The 19,851-nt window shown below is 36.9% G+C and overlaps 1 protein-coding gene across 1 annotated transcript in view; it reads right to left on the bottom strand.

Annotated features, from left to right (window-relative positions):
* LOC121314343 (phosphatidylinositol 3,4,5-trisphosphate-dependent Rac exchanger 2 protein-like) overlaps window positions 1-19,851 on the bottom strand; it is a 134,293-nt gene that overhangs the window by 82,713 nt on the left and 31,729 nt on the right. The window contains exons 3-10 of the mRNA XM_041247483.1: window positions 18,059-18,181; window positions 17,002-17,106; window positions 15,336-15,437; window positions 14,236-14,397; window positions 8,132-8,265; window positions 7,527-7,630; window positions 2,972-3,121; window positions 1,780-1,924 (exon numbers count right to left, since the gene is read on the bottom strand). Coding sequence (XP_041103417.1) covers window positions 1,780-1,924; window positions 2,972-3,121; window positions 7,527-7,630; window positions 8,132-8,265; window positions 14,236-14,397; window positions 15,336-15,437; window positions 17,002-17,106; window positions 18,059-18,181 — 1,025 coding nt within the window. The remainder of the gene's footprint in view (window positions 1-1,779; window positions 1,925-2,971; window positions 3,122-7,526; window positions 7,631-8,131; window positions 8,266-14,235; window positions 14,398-15,335; window positions 15,438-17,001; window positions 17,107-18,058; window positions 18,182-19,851) is intronic.

The raw sequence follows: 19,851 nt of genomic DNA, 5'->3' as shown, positions 1-19,851 counted from the left end.
ACAGGAGGAAGGGTAGGAGCAAAATGGTCTAATGGTTATAAATGTGACGATACATGGGTATGTAAAATGTGTGGCAGGGAAATTGTTCATTTTTAAATGGACAAACCCATTATAGAACTTGACTGAGATAATTAAAGAATACAGCTGTGTACCAAAATGATGTGTTGTCTTTATCATGTACAGCAAAAGTGCGCAACCAAACCATACAGAAAACTAGTTAAACCTAATATTTATAGTGGGCTGCACATTAAAGAATAATCCAAACTTAACTCTCCGCTGCAATATACATAGGCATATATATATATATATATATATATATATATATATATATATATATATATATATATATATATATAGGCACTTTCCCTTAGAATTACTGTCAATTTTATTTGGAACATGTTATTTGGAAGATGTTCGAACAATTAATCCACTGTAAAGTTATTGCTATTTATTTAGCCAGATAGTAAAGGTAAATAAGTTATCAGCATAATTGAGATGCAACGTCCCATTATGACTGAATCGCAGCAATGATACAGCAAGTACACAGCAACACAATCAAACATCATCTTTCTTTTTTTTGTTAACAGGGAAAAAAACAATCTATTGAAAACTAAACTGCCAAACAAGCACATCTCTGTTGAAATGATTATAAAATAGGTCCATTTCGAATCTATAACATTACCAATATTGTACATTTCAAATAGATGTATTTCCCAGGGCAAATGTTCTGAACTACTTATTAACTAGAACATGACAAATGTTTTCCTGTGCCAGACACAAGTAATTTGTGACAGTGTTTTGGGACAGTTTGCACCTTTTACTCTTAACATACATATTAGTCAAATGCATAATCTTATTTTAAAATGTGAAAAGAAAGAGCAAGTGTCTTTACATTTTTCTTGATGATGCTGCAGACTAAGAGAGGCTAAATACCACTGTTTTATGGGATTTAGAAGTCTTTAGGAGAATATTTGCATGATTTATTGAGGTTTTGTTGCTCTAAAAGACTCAGCCAATAATACATTAAGCAAGACTTATGAAGAAACCCTTAAAGAATTTTTACGAGTAGGTGGTAAGGCCTGCATATTCAAGTTTCCTCCCCTGGGTAGAAATTTATTTTCTCCTATACTGCTGCAGTGAAATAAACAGGGATGGAGAAACTGCACAGGTCCAGTTTGAATGGGGTCACACACACATTAATCCCAAACAATCTTCCAATTTGAGAACCAACGATATTGGGCAACACAAACCACTAGCTAACCATAGGATAAAACTGAATCAGACCTAATGAAGGAAACATATATGCCAATAAACTTCAACCTCCCCCCCCCCCCCCCAAGGAAATAGATGGAAAACTAGCAACAGCCAACAATGTTATAACAAATCCTTTAAAATAGCATTAGCAGATATATCACTGCCCTCATCCATCCCCTCCTCTGTTGTGCAAAAGATCTCATGATTTTTTTTTGTATGCTTTTTCAGGACATTTCAAATACAGCGTAAAAGATTTCTGGCTCGTATTACGACTACAGTTAGACCTACAACACAAGAAGTTACTAGGTGCCAGAAAGCAACAGAAGCATTTCATTTATCATGGTGTATTGAAAAAGATCTGTATATTTTCAGTCAAATAAACAAGCAGTACCCGAGATATCTTCAGAACATATGGTAGAGAGGGTAGGACACAAGTAATAAAGCTTGAAGCATGTAGCACTTTTGAATGATTCAACGTTCTGCAAAGTGCTGCATGATTCTTTCCAAATGTTTTAGGAAACCTACCTTCCAAGAAAGCACTTAGGGAAAGTGGTGAGTTTTCGTTTCCTGTCTTTGATGAGGTTTCCTTGCTTGCACATCAGGCTGTAGAGCTTTTCTCCCTTCTCTGAAACCATCACCCAGGTATCTTGTTCCATACCCAGTCTGAGGCCTGTCGAACAACAGAAGTTAAAAAAAAAAAAATGAAATAAGCGCTAAACAAACTACTAAATTACTACACTTGGGATGTGTACATCGTGCAAGATGTACTGCGACAATATGGTCTCCAGCCCAGCTGGATTTGATAACCTAGTCCCAGAAGAGTCTTTGAAATATTGATTCTGCCAGGAGAGGAGGCTACATATAGTCTATGCTGTGCCTGTACAAATGTACAATACCATATATCAGATCCGGATAACAAACCGCTGAACAAAACATACTGATTTGTACAGCATTAACTACCCACATTTTCTCTTAAGACAACCTAACCTTTTGGAAACAAAGCTATTTGCGTGGTCACTGAAAAGGGGTCAACCATCTGCAAGGTTCAGAACCACACTCATCTCGCAGCGTGAAGTGTGCCAGTGTTTTTCTTTTCTAAAGGTTAATCTAAAGGTTGCCGACAGTCCTTATAAATTGTACTCATACCTTCCTGTTTGTAAGATAGGGAAATGACTCATTATTACCAGTGCTTTGTTGGATATCCTGCTAATATCTTCAAAACAAATATGCAGTGCTTGTAATAGAAGATCCAGTGGAGAAACTCAATAAAACTGGATGGAGAGATATTCTTCTGCATCTCCTGTCCACTCATTGTAACAATGTGGATTGAATACACTGTCTTGAGTGTATTGTTATAATTTTCCAGACTTGGATTACGACCCAACTGGGTCTAGTCTAGTCCAAATGGATATTTCGACAGCCGATGTGGATCACAGGAAATTAAGAAATGAATGACATGTTTTGTTTTGTTTTTTTCCCCCACAATACCCCTTCTGTATTCCAGATGAGGATATAGATTCAATGGAATGCAAGGAACCAACATGTTAGGGGGTTTTAAGCTTTGTATACCGGTTATTATTATTATATTATTATTATTATTATTATTATTATTATTATTATTATTATTATTATTATTATTAATATTTTACTGGGAGATAGGATAAGGTAAATGTGAATGGGTGTTAAAAGCATATTGTTTTATTCTATGTATACTCACTTTTTCTCCTTTCTCGTTCTTTCAGAAAAGCCTCCAGCCACTCCTGCTTCTCCTCTGGGCTCTTTGCAATGCACACAAACCATTTGTTTTTAGCCGTATTGTGCATCTTCCAGCCGTTGTACACTATGTTTCCACTGCTGTGGAAGTCAGCTTAAAAAAAAAAAAGAAAAAGAAATACTATATACACAAAAAACACACACACAACAAAAATAATAAAACTAGTAATAAAATATGAATTAGAAAAAACCTCTAAAACACATCTGCAGTATAATTGTTGTGTTTTTTAAATTTTTGTTGGACTATATTCATGCTTTATTCAGAACTAGAAAGTGAACAAAAATAATTATTTTTAGATCTGACTTTTTAATGTGGCATTCTCAACAAGGTTCTGGTTTTAAGTAATAATGTCAAACAATTATTGTGGTTGCACAGCAAATAGCTAAACTAAACAATGTGAAGAAACAACAGTACTGAGATTTGCCGTATGACAAAAGGAAAGGCATTATCACAATAAACAGAAACTTCAGTAACATTTTTAAAGAGGCCACATCAGAACAGAATCCCACAACAAAACACAATTCCAATAATTACAAAACAATAATTCATCAAGGATACAATGGGTATGCACCCACACTGTATGAAGGACCAAAACAGAAGTTCCACATTATACAACACAGTTAGGCTACACTGACTCAGAATTAAACCAATCCTATTGTGACGAGCCTCCACAACAAAATATGAGGGTTGCTGCTAGTTGGGCAAGAAAGTTGCCAAGTTAGTTGCTCCTTTAACATACCAAATAAGCTCTCAGGAGGTTTACCCCTACTAATTTAATGCATTTTATGAGAAACTTTCCAAGTGGTACCAGCAGTTGGACACATTTTTTTTAAAACTGGTATCACAGCCACATTAGATTAGAGGTCAATGTCTTGGTCTCAAACCCATTTATCATACAGCCTTTATATATCATGCAAATATAAAGTCACCATCCCCTAGGTCTCAGAGATCTTTTACACTGTGGCAGACAGAGCTCTGTAAAATTACTGCCACGAAAGGGTTCATTGTTCTTGTACAATAACTGCAATCAAAAGATGACCTAAAGAAGCACAGTTGTGTAACAGGTAAATAGCCAGTATCTCAATGCATCTGGTCTTTGTCATCTGGAAGCCAAAACGTCACATGCATAAAACAGAATCGCTCTGCTAAAAACAGCAGCTTTCATATGCACTGGATTATGGCTAGAAGGTTTTGTGTACCTTTACACAATTCAAAGGCAGTCTTTGTATTTTGATGTAAACAAGATACAGGGCATGCCGCACTACTACTGGAAAGTCTGCTTTGTTTATTATCTATAGAATAGAACACATCAATCTTAGATAAAAGTTAAATCCAGACCCCACAAATTGGGAGCAAATGAAGGTTTCTACATATACAACCAACCATCAAAGCATGTCTCCCATCCAAGATACACAAAACAGAAAGTTAGGAAAACAATGCTGCTTCTGTGCTCATTCATTTTCTTTAAATATTACATACTTTAATTGCACAATTTTGGAAACTGCAAAAATGGACTACACTCTAATAAACTGAGAAAGAGTGCTATAAATGAAAAGCCTTCCTCTGCCAATGTTCTTGTAAAAGCACGAACTAAGAGACACGTTATTTGCATGTGTGTACACAAACCCAACGTGTGTGCACACAGCAGGTCAGAACAGTGTCACACGTGCACTTCATACCTGTGGCAAATTAATTTTGTTGTGGAACATGAAATACAGTATCTTTCCCCTTTGCCTCTCCATAACAAGTGGCATACTGTATAAATAAAACATTATTCCAGTTACTAATTAAGAGTAAATGAGTAATTATATGCTTTAATCTACAAAACAACTCAAAATGTATCACTGTTAACAATGTTCTGTGGGTTAACTAATATACGTGGATCAAAAACTGAACTTTAATAAAGTTTTAAAAACAAAGTCATGCAGGACTAATGAATAGGAGGGAAAGGTCCAAAATTCTTGCAGAAAGAGAATGAGAAACTAGGTACTCATCTTTTCCTTCCTTTGACTTCTACATCTCTCACATTTCAGACTGTCTTTTAGCAATCTCATGTTGGACACATTCACATCACCTCAAACCTTCTAAATCTTTACTTTCCTTCTACTTCTCTCTCTCTCCCCTGACCTCTCTCTCGCTCCATCTCCCTTGATGCTATCAATCTGTCTCCTTCTGCAAGAAACCTAGGCTATTTTGGACAATTTCCTCTCCCATTCTCAACTTATCTCTTCACCAACACTTGTCATTTCTTTCTTAGCAACATCTATAGAATCCGCCCTTTTCTATCTCCTTATTCCACTCAACTCCTAGCCCAAGCTCTTGTTCTTTCTAGATTGGAATATTGTAAATTTCCACTTGCTGGTCTCCCTCCTTCAGCCATTCGTCCTCTTCAGCTTATTCAAAATTGTGACGCTCATCTGGCATTCTCCCAACTCCGCTACTCTCATGTTACCCCTCTGCCTCGCAATCTTCACTGGCTACCTATCTTTGCTCACAACCAATTTAAGACCCTTGCTCTTGCCTATCCATTCATCATACTGTCCCTTTCTATCTCCAATCCCTTGTGTCTCCTTATATACCCTCTCTGCTCATCCTCGACTTGTTGTGCCTTTTCTTCACTCTCCTTCCTCCTGTGTTCGCTCCTTCTCTTCCCTTGTCCCCCTGTGATGGAACCAGCTACCGGTAATCCTCAGGACTGTTCAGCCAATTATTTTATTTTCTCCCGATTTGGCATATCCAATTATTTTTAGGCTCAGCTCACCACTACCACCCCCACACTGACTCGGGAGCGGCGACGACAAATTCGTCCTCCGAAGTGTGTGCCATCAGCCGACCGCATTTTTTTAAAATTGCAGACTCTCCGAGCAGCCACCTCAGAGCTAGTGCCCGCAGGCACCCAGCCAGACCACAGGGGTCGCTGATGCGCGGTAAGCTGAGGACACTCTGGTCGACCTAGACCTCCTTCCCCCGGGTGGTGCTCGGCCAATTGTGCGCCGCCTCCTGGGAGCTCCCATCTACGGTCGGCTACAGAATAGCCTGGACTCGAACCTGTGACCTCCAGGCTATAGGGTGCATCCTGCACTTCACTCAGAATGCCTTTAGCAGATGTGCCACTCAGGAGTCAGGGCTGTTCAGTCTTTTACTGCTTTCAGCCATCTTCTCAAAACCCATTTATTCAACCTTTATTTGTAAATTTATATATTTTATTATTTTTTTTTATTTTCCTTTATCTTGTATAGATGTGTTTGTTTAGCTTTTTTTTGCCTGTAGCTTATATACATTTATATTTTGTTTAATTTATGTAAGTCACTTTGGATAAAGCATCTGCTAAATGACGGAGGAGGTGTGGCAGACTAGGGGGAGTATATAAGTTGTAGTCCAGACAGGAGCTGCAGGGGAGTCACCTGGCACCATTTTAATGAGAAGCACCTAAGGCTGATTATGCCCTGAATAAAGGCAGGGGTGGCCTTGCAGTCAAGGCTGACAGAGAAACAGCCATGTGCAGCCAGGCTGACAAAAGACAAGCCAGATGCACCAAAGGAGTACTATGTGAACCTTCTGTGTGTGTGTGTGTGTGTGTGTGTGTGTAAAAGTGTTTTTGTTGCTGATACATGGCTTAGCCACCCAGTTGTATTCAATACAAGAAGAAAGTTTAGTTTAGCACGCCAAAGTGGAGTTAGGTTTTTGTTTGTTTACTTTGGTTTTGTACATAATAAAAGTGTGCAACCGCATTAAAACTTACAGTTCTGTGTCGTTTATTTTTAAAGGGCGCAAACGAACATTGGCCGAAGGCAGTGTTACAGTGGATATTGAGTAAATTTACTCCCTGCGATCAATTTTCAAAAGCATAAAATCGTCTTTGGATTTCAACTTAAATTCAATGCTGTTTTTTTTCGATAAATTACATTGCAGAAGTAAGTACTCAACATATGTTAAAAAGGGAGATTTACTCAACGTACATTTGAAAAAAGGAACAAAATTTATATTTGGCTTGTTTACACCTACTTTGAAATATATACATATATTTGATTTACTATTATTGCTAGATATGTGTTTTTCTTAGGATCAGACTAAATGGGAAAACTTTTTTTTATGATGTCTATGATTAATTATCGATTAGGATTTCTGATGGTCCAGGAACACAGAGAAACATTGGCTTTTTTTGAGAGAGGCACTAATGCACACATGTAAGCACAATAAAATTGTATTTCCACAGATAATACAAAATGTAAGTTATACTGATGTAATCATAAGTGCAAAAGCAATACAGTCTCCTTGACTGCCTCTAAAACTGAAGCCTTTCCATTCAAGCTATCATTGTTGAGATGCACACCACTGACTGTTATTGCTTAACAAACAACCCATTCAATTAGTTTGGAAACACTGGTGCATCATTTTTTATATAATTTAGAGATTCTGAGTGAGGAAAGCTGATCTTGCCAAACCCACACATGAATCTTAATTTTTCTATTATATTGATCAATACAAAAACATTTACCTGTCCCATCATCCATGTTCTCCACTTCCATAACTTCTGTATTGATTCTTCCACGGAACAGATAGCGGGGGCCATCTGTAGCAGCTTTGCTGTTCTTTAAACGTCTGCAGTTTATAGGAATAAAGCACTTTACTTTCATGGCATTACTTTGCACTTAAGCTTCCTGCAGTCACAAACAAGCTTCATTGAAGGGGAAAATACATATATCCATGCACTACACCAGCAAAGCGTGCCTCAAGGCAGTGATGAAAGGAGCATCCATTCTCCTAGGAATGAAGGAGCAGTTCAGTCTCCATCTCCCATCAACCCTGAGCCTTTGCTTATTTTATATGCCAAACTGTGTAGTGGTTTTGTGATCAGAGTTCCATATCACAAGATGAGTAATTAATATAATAACATGATTTAGGTTGGTCCTAATCCCCAACCAATACTTCACCAAGAAAATCTCCCTTCTAAATAGGTCTAAAACTAGTGTTTGGGTTTGGTTGGGGGGTAATTGTGATACCACAGCATATTGCCAACCATATCAATGAACAGCATTGACTGGGTATTTGACAGACATGCTTAACCCTAAAACATTTTTTTTTTTTTTTTTTTAAATCTACCTGTGTTTCTTTTTGCAATAAACAAGCAGATTATCAAAAAGAAAGAAACTCCGCTCCTGAATGTTTCCAGCTGAAATTTTCATCAGGATCCCCTGCATCAGCATCTCAGTGCAGGTATCAGTAACGTTGGAGCCCTGAAAAACAAAAAAACATTTATTTTCAATTTTAATGCTGATTAAGAGTAGTTTAAATATTTGTAAATGAATAACATGGTATGAAACGATAAAGGAATGCGTATCTGTAATACGCCCAACCCTGCCCAGCGTAAGCAAGCAGCTTAATCACAACGCAAAAGAGCATCTGATCTCACTGACAGAGGTCTGTTACACATAGCTGGTGAGGAAGGCATGGCAGTCTATTCAGTTCTGAAAATGACAAACAGTTCAAAATATTACAGAGGGTCATCCCTGGTTTTCTCCCAACCGACACACCCGTGCCATTCCTAATAATCCAACCGACTGGCTTGGTGAGTGAAGAGAATATAGCTGCCTCTGAGGTTTCAACTGAATCTCACAGTCCCTGGCAAAGTATATGAGCCCTGCACACTGTTTTTGTTGAGAGTAGATACAGCCCTTATCAACGATTTACATTAACATTCAACACATTTATATCAATTAAATTCTAGCTAAGAGTATGGTGAAGACACACGAGGGTCCCATTCTATCAATAACAAACATCAGCTTTTTTTTTTTTTAACCTAGTGGTTGTGGTTTTATGGTAGTTTGATACCCCTGTCAAGTCTAAAAATAAACTATTTTCACTTCAGGGCCAACAAATGTGCTAAACGTTTCCTTTTGGTAGGAAATGGGGAACCATGTCTCTCTCTCTTTAGAGGTTTTGCTCTAAACCAGATGTTTATTTAATTAAACCAGCCATGGCACTGCACAGGATTTATGCATCACCTTTCAAGTGCTGCTCTGACAACAGTACTGAAAAGGCCTGTTTATTCAGTCTTTGTTCAGATATAGTTGCCATTTCCTGTCTAGGGAAAATCCTCTAGCAGTAAACCTGGTAATGAATGGTCACCCCATTGAAAACTGCCAGTCCTTGTTCTGAGAAAATACTGTACTGTCATGCCCATTGCTATCTATACCAGTTCAGAGTATCTTCACCAAGTGCACAAAAACTAGCTACAGTAAGTGGGACACTGTTTCATCTGTTCAGTCAAGAGATGAAAATTGATTTATTTATTTTTGAAAATGAAAATTTACACTTAATTCAATATATATATATTTTTTTTTTTAAAAAAAAAGTGTGTCCATTCCCTTTTCAGAACAAGGTACATTTTCCTCACCAATTTGTGCTTGTGGAGACAAAAACAAATAAATAAATAACATCTGTGAATTATTACCTTTAAATTGCCAGTAATACAGACTTGTCAGCTACAACATATCTTCAAATATAAAAATTATTATTATCATCATCATTACATGTTGTATAGTTAGCACTAGCTTTTATGTTTCATTCAGACATGTTGTAGCGGTACATGCTCCTCCTGTTAACATCCTAAACCACTCCTTTCCTGTTATTTTCCAGCTACATCACAGTTTTGCATTCAATTGATCAAGTGACCCAAACATGACTCATACAACAAAACCATTTGCATGATAGCTTGCATTTGTATGTGGCAAGATGGCTCCTCTGACTTTCTTCAGAATAGTAAGTGAACCAGTGATGAAAACTAACAAGCACTTTTGAAAGTGGAAATGGTCTGGAGATTTCCTGGGCAAATTGATCAAATGCAAAGCAGCCGTGAGTAAACAGCCACAGACCTTAGGGACAATTCAGTTGCCACGTAGAGGCTGCTGTCGCTGCACTATGCATAATACCAATGACAACGCACCCTTTCCTTCACAACAATTGAACATTGAAAGCCTTCCTCTTTGTTCTGCAATGTACTGATCCCTCAGAGAGCAAATATAACATGATGTCAATTTCCAACTATAAAAAATCAATGAGGTCTCCACACCTCCAAAAGGGAGAGGCAATATATAAATTGAGTATGTTCTGCCAAAGCCACAGCCTTGGCTGCTGAGAGGAATGGCCATTGGCAGACACCAGACCCACAGCCGTCTGTAGTTCCTCACTCTAGGGGGTCTTCCTACAGTTATACAAGCATCACCCAGCTGGGGACTGCAGGTCTTTGAGAAAAATAACACGATGCACTAAATATTGGCACCAAGGACACAGGAATGTACTTTAAACCACGCTGGAAAAACTTTTTCACCAGTGCGGATGCAAGCAGGTCAAGGCCCTATGGTCTGGTCATTAACTGCCTCCTTAAACAAGTTTTCCTCTTAAAATCCAATAGTGTATTTATAAAACAAGAAAAGCTATAGTTATAGTAATAGTGTACTGTTTATGAAACATGCTGTGGATTTGGATTCAGTTAAAGGTTTGGGGTACAATTGAGTTTTGTGGTTTGGAAAAGGTCCTTACATGTAGATGCAATTACCTACAGAAGAAGCAACAATATGTATTTATGAACATAATATGTAACACACAACTTGGATAAAGTAGCCTAGGCCCTGTTGGAGTGAATCCTCCGTTCTTTCTGAAATGCAGCTCTTTTGGCAAGCCGGAAGGTCAGAAGATATTTAAAAACAGGCATAATGAACATGATCTTGTGCAAAATATTTATATTATTGTGACAAAGTGCCCGCCCCTGTGTGTATTTTCTGTTATATGTTGCGTGTTTTAATGTTGGTGTATAGTCATTGGTACACGGGATATAAACGGGTCTGTGTAACACAAGTGTTTAAAATGTACATTTGTATTTAGGCACGAGGATTGCACAGCACTTCATGTGCAAGTAAAATGTAATATGCGAGCACAGGGAACTGCACTTTATTAATTCACGTGCAGTTGTTCTGAGACTCCAACTGAATGATTGATTACCAATCGAGTCTCGGTACAGCTGCATAAAAGCAGCATGTTTTCACATACTCGGGGTTGTGTGTTCGGTGAGTGGAGAACGGGATTGGAGACGGAGGTAAAGAGAATAAAACTAATAAATAACATGAAGTAAAAGAAGCTCACTGTGTTTTGTTTGGTCCGTTTTGTTTGTCTGTTTATTTTGGCAAATGTGCCGTGTCCTGTTTTTGTATTGTTACAACCGTTTATTTTCTGTCTGTTTGTTTATTTATTAAATGCTGAGCAAGACCATTCGCTCAGCTCCACCAAACTCCACCTTTCTTGTTGTTTTATTTCCTGGCTCTGGTCTGATGCCATCCACTCCGGCCGTCTTTGTGAAATTATGTAAACATACTGACCACTGTCACTCCTTAAACGCTATCAAAATAGGTTACAATTTAGAACAGACTATATATCCGTAATGGTAATATTTAACAATTCAGTTCAGTCATACAAAAGTAGGCAATTTTTCTATACACCTTTTAAAACAGAATGAAATCACACCTGGCTCTAATGTAGTGAGCCGTCAGATTAGCGTCCGATTGTTAGCTAAAAATCTTGTAAAAGTGCTAGCAACTTTGTTTTTACATGTATAAATGTACAGGCATCACCCTGATAAACTCATCTATTGTTGTGAGAAGTGTTTCTTTTCCATTAGAAGACAGTGATAAAGGTCCTGAAAGTAGAAAACCCATCTCTCTCTCTCTCTTGTTCTATATAAAAATGTTTGAATCAACATTGTAAAATGCCATGTCTGGCTTGTTAATGGCATGCCAAAACATTTTCCCAATAAAAGTTTTACCAACTGCTTTTGATTTGCAGTAGTTTTTCATGGCTTTTGATGTGGAGTATGCCTTGGCATGAACTGTAGCATGCATACATTCTCACTAAAACAAAGCATTGTTTGTTTCCAATTACAGGTTTCTAAAGAAATACAGAAATATCCGAAATGTTTACAGGCTTCCTTCCTACAACAAAAAATACCCTTGCTCAATATCAAGATCTGCTTCTTAAACAAGGAGTAATCGATCCACAGCAATTAGCTTTGCAAGCTCTCACCAGATAACAAATGTCTGGGCCTGACCATTAGTTTTTTTTTTTTTTTTTTTTTAACTTTCCAATGAAAGTAAAATAATTGCGTGCCTATGGTTCACAGGGTGTTTGAATTAGGCTGTAAGGGATACATCTGTAAAACCTTATGAATATGCCATACTACAGGCAATCATTACTCAGATGTGTTCTATACTTACAGTTTGTTTTCCCTGTTTGATAAATCAACCAGTAGTATAAACCTAATCAATATTAATTTCAGTAGCAAAACATTAAATCGTATCACTACATTCGTCAGTTGGCAGGTTGCAAGTCAACACAGTCATGAGTTGTTTTCTTATAATATCATTTTAAAATGTAATGGGGATGCATATACAGTGTTTCACTTAAACAATATAAATCAGTATTTAACTCATTGCTAATATATCTAAAAATACCTATATTTACGGAACATAGTGTTACTATTAGTTAGTATTAAACAAATCAACAACAGAAATAGTACATCTTCAACGGCCAAATGCTAAAGTTTGGATTGTGTGTGCATATGTCTGTCTGTATCATTATAAACTGTTCTTGTCATTTATGCTATGTGTTGCTTTCTGAATGTATTTGTTTTGTGTAAATGTGCATCATAGCTGTTTTTAGGGCACTTACGGAAACGAGACACTCGTTAGTGTCAAAGATATTCTTTGTAAAGGTAAGACGTATACAGATGAAGGTGCTTGTCTGTGGGATTTCCTTAAAATTATAAAAGTATAAAGTAAAAAATAAAAAAATAAAAACAACCTGCTCAGCATCAAGAATCTGTTGAGTTTGCTAGGAAACAGGTAATAAGAAAGTGTGTGGATTTGATATAAAGAGAGCTCTGGGCTTGACATAACCCAAATGTAGTCACATCACATGCTGGTCACACTTTTCTTTTTGTCTAAGTTTGAACTGTAATATTAGTAATCTTTTGTTTATTAGTAATCTTTCACTTAACAGGACTTTGCGGCAGCCCGCTTACATAAGCACACTACTTGGCTTCCACATAGAAATATTGGTCCAATCTGTGAATCATCCTCATTTTGTGAAATGAAGGATCTCGCTTTCAACTTAAGAATTTCAACAGCTCCACATAGCCACGAACTGGGTTCTCTCAAATAGCCCCCTGTTTCACTATGATTTAAAACAAAATCAATTATAAAACACTATGCTACACAATGACCTTTTGTTATTTCATGTCATCATATTTTAGAATCATTTGTGTCAAATTACAGTAGAAAACAAAATTGTCATACAAATGTTATGTCACACATTTCCTTTCCATTCTCTGGAAAGCTATTAGAAGAAGAAAAAATCCTGCATTCTTTTTAAACATGCATTATGTTATAAACGTGCAACATTGTCCAGTGACAATTTGTATAAATCTACAGTATAAGTGGGGACTGGTGGCTAAAAAAATGGGGAAGCAGAAAAAAAAGATCTTATTGTATTCTGAGTGACGAGACGTTTCATATCTTCTTAACATTTTACTCCAATTCGAATGTTAAACACACATAAAAATGATTTGTATTCAATACTAACATAACATTTAGATTTCAAAACCACGTGTGTAGTGTGTGTGTGTATGGGGTAGGAAAGCCTGTAGTAAAAGATACATCACATTGATACACCACTAATATGCTAACATCCGCCACCATGCAAATGCTATCGTCATTTAAAATGCTTTATTATTATTATTTGTATTATCAATTAGATCAGAGAAGTGGACAATACAGTGGCAGAGTATTGATCCACAAAGACGACTGAAAAAGCTTCCCAGCAAGCTCCATCAATACGCCATGGCCTGCAGGGACCATTTCTCACAATGCATTTCCAATCTTCCAAACTTATTTCATAAGCCAGAGAACAAATAGTCCTGAAAAGCAAAAAAAAAAAAAAAATCTACACTTGAATGACTGCAGTCAATATGGGAGACACCGAGGCAGATGTACTGAATCATTGACCTTCAAATAAAAGCCTTCTTCCCCAGCTGTTCTCCAAACAAATTGCTCACTGACAGTTATCCTTTTTCTATTTGATTGTGCTGCTCTTTAAAAATAATAGAGACATTATTTCATGCAACAAGAAAAGAAAAGCAAGGCATTTTGCTAACTTGCCTCCCATCCTTCGATGTGGAACTGCCATTCCTCCAGGACCTCTAACTTTTCCATCTGCCTCTTTGCTTCATTGATGTTGGAACAAACAGCTTTCATGACTTGGAGAGCCTCCTGCACCAGGGAGTAGTCACTGTGCTTCTTTGGGGTCCTCTTTAACAACTCCTGGTCACATAAACAGTTGCAGGACTTGGTAAGGGAATCTTGAGGAAATGTACTCAAGCTGATGTATAAATCTCTTTCAAATTTCAACTTAAATTGCTTTGCTCAGTTAAATTATATTGATTTAGTGCAGCTTTATTCAATAGGTTATCAAACTTTGAAAATCTATCTGAATGTGAGTTGGCAATTAAAGCATACAGGATACTGTATTTGTCAAATTAAACCTTGTAGTCTGTATATGTATATATATATAACTCAATATGGTCAGTCAGTGTTATTAGTGAAAAGTATTTATTTTTGGTTTATTTTGTTTACACGGACCACCTAGCAATATAAGTTTCCCGAGCACTACATTTATCACTGGAATACAGAACTTGTTTCTAGAATAATGACTTTCAGTTTTAAAAATAAAAAATTTAAACACGTGACAAGTCAATACATATCCCACTGATCCCAATAACCAGCTACGCAGATCAGAAGAGAACCACAATAACAGAAGAGAAAGGTTTTACGTGTATTTATTTAAAGAGGGGAAGTAATTTATATATGACCAAAGTAAAAGCTAGAAAGAAAGTAGTATCTAACTGAATGATCTACAGACCCACATGATTGAATGATAGCTGTGAGAACCCAACCCAACTGACAAAACCTTCAGACAGCGCATAGTAACACAATTCAAAGATGGTGTATTCACTTGGCTACAAAACACCACAGCAAACAGTTGGTTTTAGATTTAAAAAAAAAAAACTAAAATCTTAAAAAAATAGGCAGGGACCAATACATAATACATAGCCTTGATGTGTCGTGGAATACAGAAGGCACTGATTGGCTGAAAGATCCAGAGCAGTATAATAAATCAATACATAAATAAATATACAAAACACAAACAAAGGTTGATACAATAATATCAGGGACATGAGAGGTATAACCCACACACATACCCTCAGAAGAAGAGGATATTTGCAGATCCTTTGTATTGGAGCTACCAGATAGCCTTCAAGTGGAACATCAGTGTTCTTCCGCCCTCCTAGCAGCATGCAGTTCTGAAGATAACAAAAGAAACAGTCATGTCTAACCAAGTGAGATGTGAGACACAAAACCATTGCCTCGTATACTGCTTTTTGTGTTCAAAGGATTGTTTTTTTTACCCTAAGCACAGTTCAGGCAGTGAACACAAGTTCTACAAGTTCAAAGCTCTCCTAAACCCACAGAGCAGCACTCTGTGGTCCTTCTTGTAAACCAAAGTTAGGACATGTATGTATTCACAAGACATAGCTGATCATTATGGGGAAAAAAGGCTTGCTACTTTGATACTGTAGGGGTGTTCCTGTTTTGTTTAGTGTTTTTTTTGTTTGTTTTCACGTGCTGTTCTAACTGGCGTGACATTCTTTTACACAGCAGGCATTTAGAAACTCCACAATCTATTGTTTGTGTGTTGTTTAAAATGAGATATTGCAAAACAGCGATGAAGGAAAAGTCTGTAAACGTAATTTATATTAGCATGGATGGTCATACAATGGAAATGAATTTTGCACTTACATTAGTAATCGTCCCTTAAGGAACACCAAAGGCTATGGATTCTATAATGATGCGTATGTTTTTGTGCGAGTAAGGTCCTAGTGTGGAACAATCACACATTTGTCTTCATTTTAATTGTAAAGTAGACACCCAATAAGGGTAGAAGATACTATTGTGACTACTCTGGTTGAAACACTCCCCAGCTAAAATGCTGGTCACTTAAATGTGCATAAAAGTTTACCTTCTTTCTACACTCAATGAGACAATTTTCCACTGAATGGCAATCAAGCAACAGTATACTACAAAGAAATTGAAAATACAGTAAAGTTCATTAAATGCTCTATAATAAATAATGTAATATGGCTGCAACAGGGCGAGCAGCCCTGTTCATTTATTTTTAGAACGGGGTCTCCCCCTCCGCCCCTGTGCAGTTGATTTTGTGCTTGTATTTATTTGTGTTTATTGTTTGTTTATTTATGACGGCGAAGCACCACGTTGTTTTGTTGTTTTTGTTTGAGTGTGTTCTGGCAGAGGCAAGGTTGCAGCTTGTCCTCTGCCAGGAATAATTATAAAAAAAACTTTGTGCAGAAGGTGGCCATCTCCCGAGTTAATTAAGTGATTTAATTTGTTGCTAATCGGGAGACGGTCACTTGTATAAAAACCTGCAGCTCTCTGCACTCCGGGTGGGTGTTCAGAAGTAGAGGACAGGAGAGCGAGAGAACGAGCAAGAGGAGAGATTAAATTTAAAAGAAACATCTAGGAACAGTGAAGGCGATTTGCCCAGCCTGACCTGGATCGGATTTGTATTTTGTGTTTGTGTTAAACCTTTTTATTTTGCTCTGTCAGCAGTGTCTTTTGGTTTGTTTAGACATTTTATTTATTTTTGTATTTAATAAACCGCCTGTGCTGCGCTTTTGAACTACAGTTACCTACCTGTCTGTTGTTGTTCCTCATTCTGGCCTGACGTCACCGCTCAGCTATAGACTGTCACAGGCATTATGGCAAAAACTGGGTCTTAGTGTTTTAAAACTTTTACAGCTACAAGCAAATGTCCTATAAACTGTGATTCAAATACATTGTGTTTCCTACCAGTAAACATGTCCGTACAGTCCTTATTTTGTTCATTTCCAGGAGTAGCCTCTGTGCTTTTTCATGATTACTGCAATACTCATCATAAATCTGAAATCTGTTTCTCTGTGTTAAGAAAGCAGAAAAAAAAAAAAAAGATTTAAAATGTCAAAATTTGTAAATGTCACATTGTTGTCACAACCCAATTTGGCATTTTAAAGTCCTTTTTTTCAGGCATACTGTATGTTGCATTTTACAGCTATGGAAAAGTCTAGTCTTTAAATGTCAAATTGGCTGAACATACAGTACTGTACAATAGAGATCACTTGATAGTTCTATGATAATGTATTGTATAAAGAGGAAATTAGAATGGTGACTAACTCGTGTCATGTTTTCCCCCAGATATACTTAGTTTCTTTAAATACTAAAGCTGCACCTGAGAGAGATAAATTAGTTTGTGGTAATCAACTGAAAGCTAAGTTATGCAGTTACAATTTGTGGCTCACTATTGCCTATCGTCACCACGGCAGTCAGTTGCTTGAACAACTATAACCTCCTCTGTCTTTCTGTTTTATAAAAAAAAAAAAAAGTGCCAATACCAAAATAAACTTATAACATTCTATGAGAAATGTTTGGACTAGACTTGAAAACATTCGTCATAGAATTTAATAGGTTTCTTTTATATTTATAAATCATACAAAGTAATATTTTTAGGGCTATGACCTAGAATGTGTGATGCCTCCAAACCACACTAAGTGTGTGACTGATAATGAAAGACTCAAAATTCACTTAAATGGATTCAAGTTTTATAAGTTTACATATTTCTCTTTCCCCAACTCCCCACGCCACCCCCTACAACATCAGATATGCAAAATTACCTGATAACAGATAAAGACATACAATCAAAGTTAGAGGACTCTGAAGAACAGTGGTTTATCACTAGACATTCATGCTTTTTCAGCTGGAGGCCAGTGTTCTAATTTGGTGCAGGTCACAAGTGAAATTCATATTGTGATCTCAAATTACAGTAGAGTAGACAGTTATCAAAAAAAAAGACAAATTTAAATAGAAAACCTACAAACTGCAGGAAGCAGAGCCCCATTTCATGATGTGCGCTGGTTTCAGGCTGCAGTAGCTCCTCGATCATGGACAGGAACTCTTTGTGCACTGAGAGAATTTCCTCAATGTTAGAAAACAACATCTGAAAAACAATGAGATGGGCAATAGCATGAAAAGTGTGGCTAATGGGATATTTTTTTAATTGGGCAATAATATAAAATTACTTACTTTTTTTTTTTTTTTTTTTTTTTTTTTTTTTTAAGAAAGATCAATTCTGTTTAGCATTCTGTACATAGCTAAGGGTACCCCAGCTGTGCTGTTTACAATTCATAAAGGAACTTGCTGAGGTTAAATCACACTGCTAATTGAAATTCCTTACTGACACTGGTCTAGCTAACAGATATATAATGTCAGATGTTAGTTTTGCTTCATCTGCTAAAAAAAAAAAAAACAGATACAGGAAAGCACAAAGCCTGTCATGCATACTATTCAGTGAACCCAGTGCAATGTTTCCAATTTCATATAAGGGAATTGTGTTCCCATCAATGGTGTAGTTCTAAATCTTAAAAAACAGATTTTTCAAAAACAAATTATACCAATTCACGTTTTTTAGGTACACTGAATTTGAGGTAACATTTAATAGGTAATGCCTGCTTCTCTCATGCGACTTTCATATTCTACACCCCCCACCCCCATCTGTGCTGCCAGATTGGTGTTTTTGCAGCCAAATTCGGCTTGTTTCGAAAGCATCTAGTGGGTAAATGTGTCTTTGGTGGTTTGGATATTTTTTGGCTTTTGTTTCGATTGAGGTCATCTCCAGCGCAGAACTTCAATCACCACGATGCCCTGTATAGTATATCACGTCCTCCCCCCGACTTTTTTCTGGAGCTCTGCATCCAATAAAATCACAAATTCCACAAACGTTTAGTTATTTTTTATTCGTCACCAATTTAGAACTGTATCAGTACAATTAGAAGTGTTTTAAAATGTATTTTTAAACACTCTCTGCCAACAGTTCTGGACAGTTACATTTTACACTAAATTTCAGATTTTTAACAAAGCCGATACTGTTCATAACATTACTTACCAGTGTTTTATTTCTTTTTTTTTATTTTACATAAATATGTAGGACTTATTTATGCATTTGAATATATATTAAATCAAATTTAAGGCTTAAACCCATGTTCATGGCCATGGTCGTGGGATGCCCTTTTGCAGTTTTCTTCGTCAGCATTTTTACAAAAGCAAATTGTTAGCCTTCTTAAATTAGTACTGTAGTTTGTAATAGAAGTCCCTAATGTTCTCTTCATAGCATCACAAGAATGACTGACTGAAACCAGACAATTGTGAGGGAGATGTGTGCGATTTGACTTTGATTTGCAAACATTACACACGCCAGTTGTCAGAGACTCCAATTCTGAGTGTACCATCAAAACCATTGGGCAATGAAAATAGACCAGTCAGGCACCACATAAAAATGTTCATAACAAATCGTTAAAGATTCTTAAGTTGACTCCAAGTCAAGATTTTGCCGAAAGAGAGTGTTCCGGCTGTTCCAGCTCAACTACACCAGTGATTCCCATGATTCCCCAGGACAAGGAAGAAAATAAGAACAGATGCAACAGTTAAAGACAACACCAAACATTCACATTTATCCGGAGCAGCTGCTGCAGGAAGAGAAGAAAAATGAGACATTAAGCACCTGGATAATAGGAAAAATTATGAATAACCCCTAAAAATAAGGTTGCATTGATAGGAGCTTTCACAAATGATGCAAATTGTTAGTATAACTTGTCTTGTGAGCATGGTTTC

The sequence above is a fragment of the Polyodon spathula genome, chromosome 4 (genome assembly GCF_017654505.1).
Source record: "Polyodon spathula isolate WHYD16114869_AA chromosome 4, ASM1765450v1, whole genome shotgun sequence".
Classification (NCBI taxonomy): domain Eukaryota; kingdom Metazoa; phylum Chordata; class Actinopteri; order Acipenseriformes; family Polyodontidae; genus Polyodon; species Polyodon spathula.
This window is presented reverse-complemented; position numbering and strand designations above follow the sequence as displayed.